The following is a 15,447-nucleotide window of genomic DNA, read 5'->3' on the forward strand; positions in this document are numbered from 1 at the left end:
GTGCGAAGGTGTGCTCAATGCAAGGAAAGTATTTTTTATAATATACAATCATTTTCATAATATATTCTTTATACCAATTCAATGAACAAGTTTTTATTGATTTTCATATAAATTCGCACCATTGAATTTTTTACTGTCTCTAAAAAAACTGGTCAATAAAGCAATACAACAAAATGAAAAGTATCTTGAAAGTTGAAACCGAATGAATTTTTTCACATCTTCTCACATGTTTTGTGTATTGATGGACCCAGTTGAGTTCCTTATTTCAGACAACAAATCTAGGTATACATCTAATTTTACAACTTGCTGAAATGGTCAGCCCTTTTTGTCTACTACTTTTTATGTAGACTCGACATTTTTTTAAAGCCGCTCACAATCGACCATTTTACAGTGGCGACGCCACTCAGAAGCCAGGGTGTTCCTAGGAACACCCTGGCTTGAATTTATTTTTATTTTTATATATATAATAATTTAATTGTTTTTAATTGTTTTTATTTGTTTACCCTTAGAAAAAAAAAAAAAAAAAAGGAACACCCTCAAGCGATATCAGGAACACCCTCAAAAATTATATACCAAACCAATTTTGAACTAAAAGGCATGCAGAGGCAGGGGTGTGTGTACACATGAGGTGTGTGCTTACGCACAGTGAAGTGTGTGCTAGACTCCTAATAATTAGTAAAAAAAATGAATGAAGCAACTAAACACCAATATTTAATAATTTAATTAACTAATACATTATAAAAGACAAACAAATTAAATTATGTTAAGCTAAACAAAAATTAATAATTTTATAATCTAATAATTAATGAAACGACAATACAACAAATTATAGTTTATAAAAGACAAACAAATTTATGAAACAACTAAACAACAATAATTAATAATTTGATTAATATTTCAAATGAACTTATAGTTTATTGTACCGGTACCTTTGTTCATTAATTTCTTTTCTTTTTTTTTCTTTTTTCTTTTTGAGGTTTTTCGGTATGCAAAATGCAAATTTGTTTTGGTTTTAAGAATTTTTTTTTTTAAGTACAAACTTCATACTTGCCAAATTTTGAATTGCGGCCAGTATTTACCAAAATGTCCTGAAACACCCGAAATAGACCGAAATAACCCAAAAATTTTTCAAAGTGGAATAGGAACACCCTGAACAAAATTCTTGAAGTCGCCACTACCATTTTAGTATGTTGAAATTGAGTATGAAATTGGTTATGTCCATAATCTTATCTTTCAAATGCTACGTGAATGAAATGTGAAATAGTCATTTAGTAGTAAAAAATAAATAAAAAGGAGATGTAAAAAGGTCATGAAAATTTCGTTGTTCCTAGGAGAACTAAAAAAAAAAATCAGAACAATCCCAAATTAGTCTACCATTGCACACATTGACCCACCATAACTTGCAATTTAATTTTTTTTTTTTTTTTAAATGGCCCATGCAGGGGTGGAGCTAGGGAGGTTGTATATCATGTTTGTAGCCTACCCTCATGTGAGGGGAAAGATACATATTACTAAGATATAATGAATTTTCTCAAAGCTAGGGAGTAGGGGCAATAGGCAATTGCCCCGTTGACCTTGCTAAATGAAATTTAATAATACTAGGCATTAACTTTGCCCATTTTTTTACACATTTCTTTTTGTATTTTACTAGCCTAGTACAAATTTTATTCCAAACGAATCAGAACAATCCTAAATTAGTCTACCATTGCACACATTGACCCACCATAACTTGCAATTTAATATTTTTTTTTAAAATGGCCCATGCAAGGGCGAAACTAGGGAGGTGTATATCATGTTTGGGGTCTACCCTCATGTGAGGGGAAAGATGCATATTAATGAGACATAATGAATTTTCGCAAAGCTAGGGGGTAGGGGCAATAGGCAATTGCCCCGTTGACCTTGCCAAACGAAATTTAATAACACTAGGCATTAACTTTGCCCATTTTTTTACACATTTCTTTTGTATTTTACTAGCCTAGTGCAAATTTTATTCCAAAAGTATCATAATAATCCCAAATTAGTCTACCATTGCACACATTGACCCACCATAACTTGCAATTTAATATTTTTTTTTAAATGGCCCATGCAGGGCGAAGCTAGGGAGGTTGTATATCATGTTTGGGGTCTACCCTCATGTGAGGGAAAAGATGCATATTACTGAGACATAATGGATTTTCTCAAAGCTGGGGGATAGGGGCAATAGTCAATTGCCCCATGGACCTTGCCAAACAAAATTTAATAATACTAGACATTAGCTTTGCCCATTTTTTTACACATTTCTTTTGTATTTTAGTAGCCTAGTACAAATTTTATTCCAAAAGAAACTTCCCACATGTTCACCTAATTAATTAAATATTACCATTATTAATGGTACTATTTAATTAATTAGCTGAACATATAGCAAATTTTTATTGGTGGAATAAAGTGAAGTAAGAAAAGTGGAACAGAATATTTGGACTCATAAATCATTACACCAATATCAAAAAATACCTTAAAGAAATGGAGTCTATTGCCCCACTTGGCCCTGCCAAACAAAATTTAATACTACTAGGCATTAACTTTTCCCAATTTTTTACACGTTTCTTGTGTATTTTAGTAAACTTAATTGGTACAACTTTTACTCCAAAGAAATTAACCGTAAATCATTACATCAGTGTCAAAAAAAAAAAAAAAAAAACCTCAAAGACTACAAGCATGAAGCATCACACCTGGCTTATGTCAAAAGGTGCAGCTTAACATGCAAATCCTCACCTGCCAAATTCTATATTTTGCAATCCAATGCAAACATTATTTACTTAGACATTCTATACATACTTGATGTCTATCCAACAAATAGAAATTTACAAAATCAATACATTTTCCCCAAAAATTACATAATGCAGATTTACATAGTTGTACTTTATATTTATCTAACAACTAAAAATCTTTCTATTTGTAAGTGGAATTATGACTTTAAAAAAATTCAAAAAAGGGATTATTTATGTGAAAAAAAATCCACTACTAAATAAATATAATATAATAAATACATTATTTTTGTAGTTCAAACATCACTTAGCATACACGTGGATGGGCTTGTTATTTTTCAAATTGATCACAAATACTATATGTACTATAACTAAGGTTGGGGGCAAGGACATTTAACTCTTTTACTAAGGCTGATATATATGATCCATCCTAGCCTTACACATGTAAACATTACGCCAAAGGAAGAACACTGCAACACTGCTAAACTTGAGAGACTGCACTTTTAGGGCAACACCAAAGGCGTGTACCGTTAGGGTTAAGGGGAGAGTAAACATTCTTTGGTGTAATCATTGTCAATGCAAATCTTTATACCAACATTATCAGTCCAAGTTGCCAAGTTAACTACAGGACCTGAGCTCGGCCGAAGTTCAAAAAATAATTCAAATAAGCAATTAACAAAGCCAACAAATAAAAAATGTAAAACCCCATAACAGCTTATATAACTACTTCTTGAAAATAATTTTCTTGTTAATTTCTCAAATTTCTGGTATTGAACCAAATAAGATAGCTAAAACTAGCTGTGAAACGAAAAACAAAGACATTTTACATTAAAACTTAACAAGATTACACAAATTGTCATTCATCATTGCAATAAATTTATGTAATGGTCAAAAAATAATTAGGAAGTATATTTTCAGGAATAAAAGGCAAAGTAAATCTGAAAAATTAATACGAACGATGTTATTTCTTACCCTTTTTTTGTTATTTTGAGACTGGCTAGTTTTTGACCAATCACAATCAATTCGATTTTAAATTCCCTCTCAACTTCCCTCACTATATTGTCTAGCTTCATATTTGTTATGACTTGATGCTAATACCCATTTATTGTGGAAAAAAAAATTATCCAATACTTTTTTTTATAGGGTTTACCCAATTCTTGAAAGTAAAAATACGATACAAAAAAAAAAGATAAAAGTAAAGATAAATCACTCCATAGATCCATACTCTTAATAATAATTTTTATCTTAAATATTTATAATCCACTTAATAATATAAAATTTACAAAAGAAAAAAAAAATGAAAACCCAGTACTTGATTTCATGAAAGTAAAGTACCATACAAAAAGAAAAAGAAAAAGAAAATAAAGATAAATCACTCCACCGTCCAGACTCTAAATACTGATTACTACCTTAAATATTTATAATCCACTTAATAATATTAAATTTACAAAAGAAAAAAAGAGTGAAAAAAAAATTTACCCAGTACTTTATTTCTTGAAACTAAAGTACCATACAAAAGAATGATAAAATAAATCACTCCACAATCCAAACTCTAAATACTAATAACTATCTTAAATATTTATTATCCACTTAATAATATAAAATTTACAAAAGAAAAAAAATTACCCAGTACTTTATTTCTTGAAACTAAAGTAACATACAAAAAGAAAAAAAAAATAAAGATAAATCACTTCACAATCCACTCTCTAAATACTAATTACTATCTTAAATATTTATAATCCACTTAATAAAATAAAATTTATAAAAGAAAAAAAATTGAAAAAACAATAATTTACCATGTACTTGATTTCTTGAAAGTAAAGTACCATACAAAAACAATAAAGATAAATCACTCCGTGGTTCATATTCCGAATACTAATTACTATTTTAATATTTATAATCCACTTAATAATATAAAATTTACAAAAGAAAAAAAAAGGTGAAAAAAAATTTTACCCGGTACTTTATTTCTTGAAAATAAAGTATCATACAAAAAATATATATAAATCACTTAACGGTCCACACTCTAAAATCTAAATCTGTTTTAAATATTATAATCCACTTAATAATATAAAATTTACAAAAGAAAAAAGAAAGTGAAAAAAAATTACTCTGTAGTTGATTTCTTGAAAGTAAAGTACTATGCAAAAAAAATAATATAAAGATAAATCACTCCACGGTCCACCCTCTAAAAAATAATTACTATCTTAAATATTTATATTCCACTTAAAGTATAAATTTCAAAATAAAAAGTGAAAAAAATAAAGAATTTATCCAGTACTTGATTTCTTAAAAGTAAAGTACCATACAAAAAAAAAAAATAAATCACTCCACAGTCCACACTCTAAAAACTAATTATTATCTTAAATATTTATAATCCACTTAATAATATGAAATTTACAAAAAAAAAAATGTTTTAAAAAAATGCACAGTACTTGATTTCTTGAAAATAAAGTACTATACAAAAAGAAAAAAAAAAGATAAAGATAAATCATTCCACAATTCACACTCTAAATATTAATAAATATCTTAAATATTTATAATCCACTTAATAATATAAAATTTACAAAAGAAAAAAATGTGAAAAAAAATTACTGTATACTTGATTTCTTGAAAGTAAAATACCATACAAAAAGAAAAATAAAATAAAATAAAGATAAATCACTCCACGGTCCACACTCTAAATAATAATTACTATCTTAAATATTTATAATCCACTTAATAATATAAAATTTATAAATAAAAAAAAAAGTGAAAAAAAATTTACCCAGTACTTGATTTCTTGAAAGTAAAGTACTATACAAACAAAAATTAGAAAAAAAATAAAGATAAATCACTCCAAAGTCCACATTCTAAATACTAATTAATATCTTAAATATTTATAATCCACTTAATAATATAAAATTTACAAAAGAAAAAAGAAAGTGAAAAAAAATTACTCTATACTTGATTTCTTGAAAGTAAAATACCATACAAAAAGAAAAATAAAATAAAATAAAGATAAATCACTCCACGGTCCACACTCTAAAAAATAATTACTATCTTAAATATTTATAATCCACTTAAAGTATAAAAAAAAATTAAAAAAAATGAAAGAAAATAAAGAATTTACCCAGTACTTGATTTCTTAAAAGTAAAGTATCATACAAAAAAAAAAGATAAAGATAAAGATAAAGATAAATCACTCCACAGTCCACACTCTAAAAACTAATTACTATCTTAAATATTTATAATCCACTTAATAAAATGAAATTTACAAAAAAAAAAATGAAAAAAAAAATTACCCAGTACTCGATTTCTTGAAAATAAAGTACTATACACAAAATAAATAAATCATTCCACAATACACACTCTAAATATTAATAAATATCTTAAATATTTAAAATCTACTTAATAATATAAAATTTACAAAAGAAAAAAATGTGAAAAAAAATTTACCTAATACTTGATTTCTTGAAAGTAAAGTACCATACAAAAAGAAAAAGAAAAATAGAAATAAAGATAAATCACTCCACAATCCACAATCTAAATACTAATAACTATCTTAAATATTTATAATCCACTTAATAATATAAATTTTACAAAAGAAAAAAAATTTTCAGTACTTTATTTCTTGAAAGTAAAGTACCATACAAAAAAAAAATCACTTCATAGTCCACATTCTAAATACTAATTACTATCTTAAATATGTATAATCCACTTAATAATATAAAATTTACAAAAGAAAAAAAAAGTGAAAAAAAAAATTTACCTAGTACTTAATTTCTTGAAAGTAAAGTACTATACAAAAAAGAAAAAAAAAGATAAAGATAAATCATTCCAAAATTCACATTCTAAATACTAATTAATATCTTAAATATTTATAATCCATTTAATAATATAAAATTTACAAAATAAAAAAAAAGTGAAAAAAAAATTTACCTAGTACTTAATTTTTTGAAAGTAAAGTACCATACAAAAAGAAAAAAAAATAAAGATTAACTCCACAGTCCACGTTCTAAATACTAATTAATATTTTAAATATTTATAATTCATTTAATAATATAAAATTTACAAAAGAAAAAAAAAAGATAAATCACTCACTATCCATACTCTAAATACTAATTATTGTCTTAAATATTTACAATTCACTTAATAATATAAAATTTACAAAAGAAAAAAATAAGTAAAAAATAAAATTTAAATGTGAAAAATAAAATTACTCAGCACTTTATTTCTTGAAAGCAGAGTACCATACAAAAGAAATCATTTCATAGTCTACCCTCTAAATACTAATTACTATCTTAAATATGTATAATTCGTTTAATAATACAAAATTTAGCTACATAGCTTTAACCTTTTTTGAGAATAAATGTCAAACACATAATTTTAACGTTTGATGTACACAACTGTGGGTGATTTACCCAGTACTTGATTTTTTGAAAGTAAAGTACCATACAAAAAAAAAAAAGATAAATCACTCCACAATCCATACTCTAAATACTAATTATTATCTTAAATATTTACAATCCACTTAATAATATAAAATTTTAAAAAGAAAAAATATGAAAAAAAAAATTACTCAATACTTTATTTCTTGAAAGTAAAGTACCATACAAAAAAAATTATTTCACAGTCTACCCTCTAAATACTAATTACTATCTTAAATATGTATATTTCATTTAATAATACAAAATTTAGCTACATAGCTTTAACCTTTTTTGAGAATAAATGGCAGACACAGAATTTTAACGTTTGATGTACACAACTGTGGGTGGTTTAGAATTTCCTTGAATTGAACAGAGAAAAATCACATCATCCAGAATAATGCAAACGAAAAAAGTGTACGTTTGTGAACTGGCGTGCACCACAGTGATACCATATAGGAGGAGAGAGGTGCCGAGGCTCAACCCAGTTTCAGATATTTGGGCCAATACCAACCCAATAAAGCTAGGGACACAATAAAAGCTTGTTACAAATGTACAAATTTAAAAAATTTTAATACTAATTTGAAAATGTTGTGAATTTTTTATTCTTGTAGAAAGTAGAAGTGTAGGAGTTTTAGTAGTCTGAGTATGCAGTAAAGATTTAACTTAAAAGAGCTTCTTTTTTCATCATGAACTTCACAGTCACAAATTTTAATCAAGATTTCATCTTGCCTCCTACAATATACTTCAAGATTCACAGCACTGATTTGAAGGCAACCATATGGTGTGGAATGGAATAAAGGGTTGAGAAGATAAATCAAGAATGAATCTTGATGGATTCTTGGAGATTAAAAAAAAATGAAAATGGAATGCAGTAGCTTGATCACCAGGGATCTCAAGCTATGTCCCAAACTGATGCAGGATTATGAGGCCAAGAGTTTGAATTTAAGAGGGGTTTAGGAAAAGAGAGTTGTAGAGCAAGCCCAATGCAATGACAAGCTTTTATAGTTTTATCAAGAAATGACAAAGCTTTTATATTACACCAGCTTTGACTGCTTTCATTTGATTGGCCCATGCTAATTCCTTTTTTAATTGGTTAGCAATTAACCAATTAATAGCCTAAAACTGGTTATAAGAGAGCCATGCCGTTACAAAAGACTGAACAGCTAACTAGTTGCAAAAAAGCCATTAAACAACCCGTCACAAAAGTTGTAGAACAACATTTTGCAATTAGCAAACTTAGATGCTCAGCATCACTAATATGGTACAAAGTATTCCACCACAACTTCACACAAACCACATCAAGGACAATATCAAACCAACGAGAATAATTTGATAATAATGCAGACTAGAGCCTCTGATCTGACCCATCACCCAGATTAAGCACCTATTGACTATAGCAAATGACAATGAACTTGTGATTCAAGAACTGGTGTACACCAGAATCCTGACGTCTGGAGCTATGTCATTTGAGAACAAGGATAATAAAGGAAAATGAACCAAGGACAAGCCAGAGTTCCATTTAACTAATAGTTTGATAGAATGCATCTCCTGTGTGTGCTTAGCCTAATGCAATGAATGTCATGCAAGGAAGTGTGGGCATACAGTCACACACTCCAATGGAGATGCAATAAACCTGAAGAGAGAGAGAGAGAGAGAGAGAGTGTGTGACCAAATCTTAACATTGTCAACATTTTAACAATTAGGATAGAAGAAGCAAAGCCTTTGTCTTACACAAATAAGTCTTCAAAATTCTGAAGCCTTCTTAACTAGATTGTTAAACTTTTACATATTGATTACTATTTCCTACTTGATAAGTTAAAAACTTTCTTCCCTTTTTACACTACTGGTGAATGGAAGGAAATGCATTAAATGCAGAACAGTAACAGCAGCACTACAACACGTCTCTCTCTCTTCCTCATTTCACCCTTACAGAGACAAGTAACCTTTTTTGTAAAGCCAAGAATGAATTGCCTGAGAAACACACTACATGAAAGGTTTCTACTCAAGCTAGATGGGACAAATCCCTTCAGGTTCACCTGCAGGAAAGAAGCTCTCATAAGACAAAGAAACCCAAGTAAACTATTGCATTGAATATCAAAAACTCATTAGTATTTAACTGCTTAAGCAATTCTAGAGGCTCCTCACCTTCGGTGAACTTCATTTAATGGGGAGTGCCCCACATGCAATCCCATTCATATGCATGCTCTCCCTCTGCTGACCCATGTAGTCTCCTTCCTTGTCATCTCTAAACAGTGAATGGTATGTTGATGAAAGACCATGGCCATTGCTGTTCCCATTGGACAAGTTGTGTGCCTTATGCATGTTGTGAATCATTGACCGTGATCCTTCTTGCTTATTATGTGAGGAATCCAATTTCCCATTGCCATTGTTGGACAAGTATTCAGAGCCAGATTTACTGGTTGGTTGCACTGAAGAGTTGGCACCCACATTCATGCCCTTTTCTGAAGTAGGATTGGCATCATTATCAAGCTTCTTTGTATTAAGAAAGCGCCCCCCACAACCTCTTGCCCTCCTCATAGCATGCAGGTGTCGAGACTCATGAAGATATGGCTGGGACATGAAACAGTATAGAATATCAAGAATCCTTCTGGACACTCTAAAAATGTAAGGAACAAACAGAACTTATCAAAGAAAGAAATGCGCTGAAGGGGTGGGGCTGACAGATTGGAAAAGCACACAAGAAACGCATACAATAAAGAATAAACTACCACATGATTTTACTCCTCTCCTCTCATAGCGAGTTTGTATAAGTCCTCCTCCCCATCCGTCATGTCTTTCTTCCCATCTTTAGTATGAATCCCCTCCCCCGCTACCTTTTTTTTTTTTTTACTTCTGAGTGTAGACACTAGTTCAACCTAAGAGATACTCAACCATATCCCACCTCCTTATGGCTTTATCACCTGCTAAGATCTAGTGGCCCACATTTGACTCGCAATAAATATTATTAGATGCCTTAAATATAGACGACTTTCTTCATTTTTACTTCAGCGCATGTCTATATTTCAGAGGTATACTCATGGAAAACAACTGGAAATGGAACTACTTGTTTTTGCATAAAGAAAAGAACTTTCATAGTAGCTCTCCAAATATACACCAATCAGGGTAATAGACAAGGCAGCAACAAGCTAGAACTCCCTAAATAATTCCCTTCAAAACTGTGATGCTGTTAAGGTCCGGCAGCCAACATTATTAGTTTCATACAGCCCACAGGATTACAGGTTTCTTTTATGTCTTTAGTACACCCCTGTCAAGTGCGTTGTTATTTGTGTAATCTTGAGACCATAATCCAATCATAAACAATGCAACTTCAGCATCATAAAGTAGGAAAATAACATCACCCTCCCCCCACCTGACCCAAAACAAAAAGTCGTGAGTAGAAAACAGTGCCAGGATAGGGAATGGTCGGATACTAAGATCAACCCTCTTTTGAATCCCAGTCAAAATTCATACAAAAGAAAATATGAAGACTGACAATCTAATGAGATAGAACTTGAATTAAAACACAAATCAATCAAATGAGGTGCAATTGTCATATTTGTCATTCTCCTACGAACATTTTGCATTATCTCCCATACCACAATTGTTAATAACTAGTAAATGAATGAAGCAAGATATTAAATAAATCTGGTGTACAAAGGGGAAGAAACACATGCTAGAAAAAACACACACATACACAAGAAATTTTAGTTTGCATCTACAAGAAGGCAACATTAAGCTACAAAACCTACAAGGAAACTTGCCAAGAATAAACAACTTAAGCTGAAAGCAAAGATACACAATGAAAGTTGCATCTCCCTTCAACGCATGTTTTTCCTCTATGATGACTAATGAATATTATGCCTTCTACCTTTTTATCATCCCAAATTGTGGCTCAGTCCCGAGAAAAAGTAAACAAATATTTATTTTACCTTTCGAACTTTTATCGCTTTCTTCTGAAGCTCAGCCTTAGCACGTGACTGTCTTCGTCTCAGAATACCATGATATTGCTTTGCATTTACGAAGACAGGTTCCTCTTCCATTTCAAGAGGTAAAGGCATTCTAGCCTGATGCATTCCATATAATTGGGCAGGTATCTGGCATCATACCAGTACTGTCAGAAGATCGTCACATCCCAATACATTTTATAAGAAATAATTACAATACTACAGTGACTAAACATGGAAAATGAGTTTATTACAAAAACATTTGAAGAATGCACTGGTACATAATATTTCATCAAAAGAATCTTAAACCTAATAGTATCATTTGTCAATTTTCTTTGGAGTGAAGCAAAGCAATGGTGGCCACATCAGTTTGCTTGAACTTCTAGTACTTTCTTTTGGTCTGAACTAAATGCTGTTCTTCAAAGATATATCCAGGGAACAAGTACATTCAATGTATGCACATATATGTGCACAAGTGCATTCTAAGTAGGGTAGTGAAGAGGTCCCTCTTTGAGGAATAAGGTAAGGCATGTTCTAGGTTTCGTTAGAAAAGGCTCGTTCCATCGAAAACATTACTATTACTATCCTTCTAGACTACAGATTGCATACCATAGCTTGATGCCCATAAGGAGCCAACATTCCGCCATAATGTGGATCTGAATACATATATGGTGTCAATACCTGCATAAGTAACAGAGAACAAGGGGAAAAACTTGTAATCTTTTTTTTTTTAATCTTAAAACCAACCAATGAAAAGTCTCAGATTCATTGATCAAACACCAAAATGTGCATGTCTATGAAGTTTGAGAGAGAGAAAGCTGAACAGGTCTTACAATTGAGTGACCAACAAGTTCCATGTTGGAGTTTGGATCAAGGTGTTCACCCATTTTAGGAGTTGAGGATGGAACATGGTTAACATGTTGGTGCTCTAGCCCAATATTCCCATCTGTCATAAGAAATAAACCCAAATATTAATATGATAGTTTGTGCGTGTGTGAGTGGACATACATGCACGATCATATGGTGCAACATGTTATGTCACAACTCTAAGAAGAAGATGACATTAATCCAAATCAGAAATAGCAAGATTAAAAAAAATTATTTGAAAAAATTAAGGTATCAGATTTTAAAATATATATATGCCATGCACATTTTGGTAATATTTAAACTGCATTTTTTATAATTTATATCTTAGATTACAGCAATATTGTTTCCCTGTTTTGGAAGATCTGGTGGGGTAGGTCAACACATGTTCCTAGCAGAATCATTGTTGAGTTGCGAGGAGAGGAAGTATAATGGATCAAACAATCAGCAAAGGATAGAAGAGAGCTGCTTGAATTTTACAGTAAGACAGAAACACTCTGTTTGCACATTGGAAGACCCTTAAATGCTTAGCCTTGGAGCCCTGTGCTCCAAAAATAAATAAATAAATACGCTGCCATAGAAAAAGGTGGCAGTGATGGCCACAGGGTGAAATTGGCAATACAATCTTGGTCAAGAATTGATGGTTTTGTTCAAAAATGATCTGCATTTGCACCTCTTGCAGATACTCCAAAAGCTGAAGCACCTAAACAGGATTTACAATTTCTTGGTCTGCTTGTCTGCCACAGTCAGTTTCACATTGCACCAACTGAAAGAAAAATAGGAGGGGGAAGAAAAAAGTACATGCCCATATATACTGGGGAACAAGATTTCAATCTATCACAATTTCAATTCAAGAACAACAATTCTATGCCTACATATACATGTATGTGTATAGTTAACAAATTAGGACCAGCAACTTTCATCTATCCAGATCACATCAGGTAAAAGTTTTCCAGTTTCTCTACATAAAAATCCATCTTAATGAGATTTTCAAAATTCTCAAGAGTCAACCAACTAAACTTCCTTAAATTTTCATTTGGGCCAATCTAAACTAAAATACAAGCTGCCATGAAAATACTCATCACAAATCCATGAGAACAAGATACTTTCATTGCTCTTTAACCAAATGCATAATTTCTTTTTTTTTTTTTTTTTTACTCCTTCTCCTTCCTAAAAAGAGGCATTCCCACATAGAGCTAAACTTCTCTTCTTCTCTGATTCTCTCTACTGTAAACACTTGTTCCTATTAAATTACAAATTTTGTCTGGGAAAAATATATAAATAAAAATGTATGATGAAACAAAGACTGCAACCACCAATTATATAGATTTAGAGAAACAATTTCTCAAATTCAAACATCATATACTTTGTTACACCCAATAGCAAGTAAATACATTTATTTATGATTTAAAGCAAATCTCCACAAGACTATTATTCACTAAAGAAGTGACAGCTCAAAGATACCTACCAGATTGCGACGCTATGGTGACTTGTGTTTCTTTATTAAAATTAGCTCCACCATCCAACTGACCGTTTGCTTTCAACTGCATCACTCCATTCTTCACAGAACCATTTAGGTGTTCCATTGAAGAAGATTTTGAACCACTCTCACCTAAGGACCCATTGCTCCCCACTCCAGACCACCAAGGATGGGAGTAAAAAGTGGACTGCAACGCAGTCGGCCCACAAGTTTCTAACCGCCTGTCTCCATTTCCGAGCTTTGCTGGCATCATTCACAACTTCCTCCTTCAACCTTAAAAACTAAAAATTAAAAATTAAAAAAAAAAATCATAACATAAAAAAATAATAATAAAGTTCAATTCTACCAACCAAACCAAAAGAATACAGGGTAAATTGTGGAGTCTCTCTCTCTCTATATATATAAGCAAAAAGCAACATGCATGCTAAGTAGAATGAAGAAAAACATCATAACAAAAAGGATAGTACTAATTCCAACCATTAATCAAGAGCAAAAACCATTAACTGAATTTCAGAGCTTGAAGAGATAACTAAACCTAAGGTTCATGCTTGGAAATTGAGTAAATGATGGAAAAAGATAGAAACCTTTCAAAATTCAAGACCCTACTGCACTCTACTGAGCCTAAAACAACTAATTAGCTTTAATCAAGCTGAAATTTTCTTCTGGGTGTCTCTATTTTTCTCTTTTTACTTTAAATTCTGCTACATCCCACTCAAAAATAAAAGAAAGATATATCTTTTACCCCAAAAAAAAAAAAGTTCGGAATTTGGACCACCCTTTTCAGTTTCAACCAAGAAAAACTCAAAAAAAAATTCTTTTTTCTTTTTTTCTTTTCCTCAACAACCAAGTATAGCTTAAAAGCTTAAGGACACAAAAAACAAAAAAAGAACTCACTTTAACAAAGGTACTACAAGTAAAGCAGCCATGATAACATGTTCTGATAGAATTCTTGAATCAAAGTTGAGGAAAGTGATGGAGAATTCTAAGAGATATGAAAGGGAAATTGTTTGGATAAGAGCTTACTTGTGGGGGGTGTGAAGCAGAGGATCCAACCCCAAGATGCCTTCTTGGTTTTCAGAAGTAGAAGAAGCTCATCACAGACTGAGTTTCTCTATCTCTCTCTCTTTCTTTGTCTGCAACCTTAAAGAGAGACAGTGGAAGGTGACAAAGAGAGAGAGAGAGAGAGAGAGAGAGAGAGTAAATAAAACACATGGAAAATAATAAAAGTAAAAAGAGTGTTAATAGAGTTAAGGTTGTTTTTTTCTTTTTTGAGAAGTAAAAGTTTAAGGTTTTTCAAAGAAGAAGAATTTTTCATTTTTCATTTCTCAAAGTTTACGCAAAGGTCTCCCTCTCTGTCTCCGTTTTGGAAGAAAACAAAATTGTCAAAAAAGTAAATGACTAAGAAAAAAAAATTTGAAACTTGAAGTTGACAAAAAAGGACTTACAATTTTTATTTTTATTTTTATTATATAAAAGGACCCATAATTTGTATAATCTTTCATATTGTTTCTAAGTTTTTTAGTTTTTTCAATTAAAGTCCATATTTGTAAAATTGGTTCAATTTGAAATGTGTCTCTATTTATGTTAATCTAGGCAATAATTAGACTAAGAAAATTCTATTTAATTTTTGTGTTCACCTAACATTTGATAGTTATGAACAAAGATGATACAAAGAGAAGCTCCATTTAGACAAAGAAAGTTCAATTTAGAGTGAGAGTGGTTGCCTAAAAATCAAAACTAGTTATATATGTGAAATACAAAATTTTATTAATGATTTCAATTTTTATTTTGCTTTGTCGCTACCTAGGATAGCAAAAATAAATAACAAAGATCAATATGTCATTCAAATTGAAAGAGTTCATAAGTATGAGGTTTTAATTTACGTTTACCGCTTATACCTTATTTCATATTAGGTCCTAGGATTTTGCCGTTAAAACTTTAGACTTTTTTTTTTGGTACGAACTTCAAACTTAATTTGAGTGTATTTAGATAATTTTATTTTAAGT

The 15,447-nt window shown here is 30.6% G+C and overlaps 1 protein-coding gene across 2 annotated transcripts; it reads right to left on the reverse strand.

Annotated features, from left to right (window-relative positions):
* Nucleotides 1-8,828: 8,828 nt before the first annotated feature.
* LOC142617243 (nuclear transcription factor Y subunit A-1-like) lies at nucleotides 8,829-14,622 on the reverse strand. 2 transcript variants are annotated; one of them, XM_075790015.1, is made up of 7 exons: nucleotides 14,465-14,622; nucleotides 13,430-13,722; nucleotides 11,931-12,043; nucleotides 11,707-11,778; nucleotides 11,083-11,247; nucleotides 9,299-9,724; nucleotides 8,829-9,189 (listed from the first exon to the last, which is right to left on the reverse strand). In XM_075790015.1, exons 2-6 carry the CDS (start codon nucleotides 13,692-13,694, stop codon nucleotides 9,311-9,313), a joined length of 1,029 nt encoding a protein of 342 aa, XP_075646130.1. In that variant the 5' UTR covers nucleotides 13,695-13,722; nucleotides 14,465-14,622; the 3' UTR covers nucleotides 8,829-9,189; nucleotides 9,299-9,310. The 2 variants fall into 2 exon arrangements, with proteins under 2 accessions (XP_075646130.1, XP_075646129.1); XM_075790014.1 differs by having other exon boundaries at nucleotides 13,430-13,714; nucleotides 14,465-14,603.
* Between the last annotated feature and the right edge of the window lie 825 nt (nucleotides 14,623-15,447).

This window comes from Castanea sativa, chromosome 11 (genome assembly GCF_040712315.1).
Source record: "Castanea sativa cultivar Marrone di Chiusa Pesio chromosome 11, ASM4071231v1".
Lineage (NCBI taxonomy): Eukaryota > Viridiplantae > Streptophyta > Magnoliopsida > Fagales > Fagaceae > Castanea > Castanea sativa.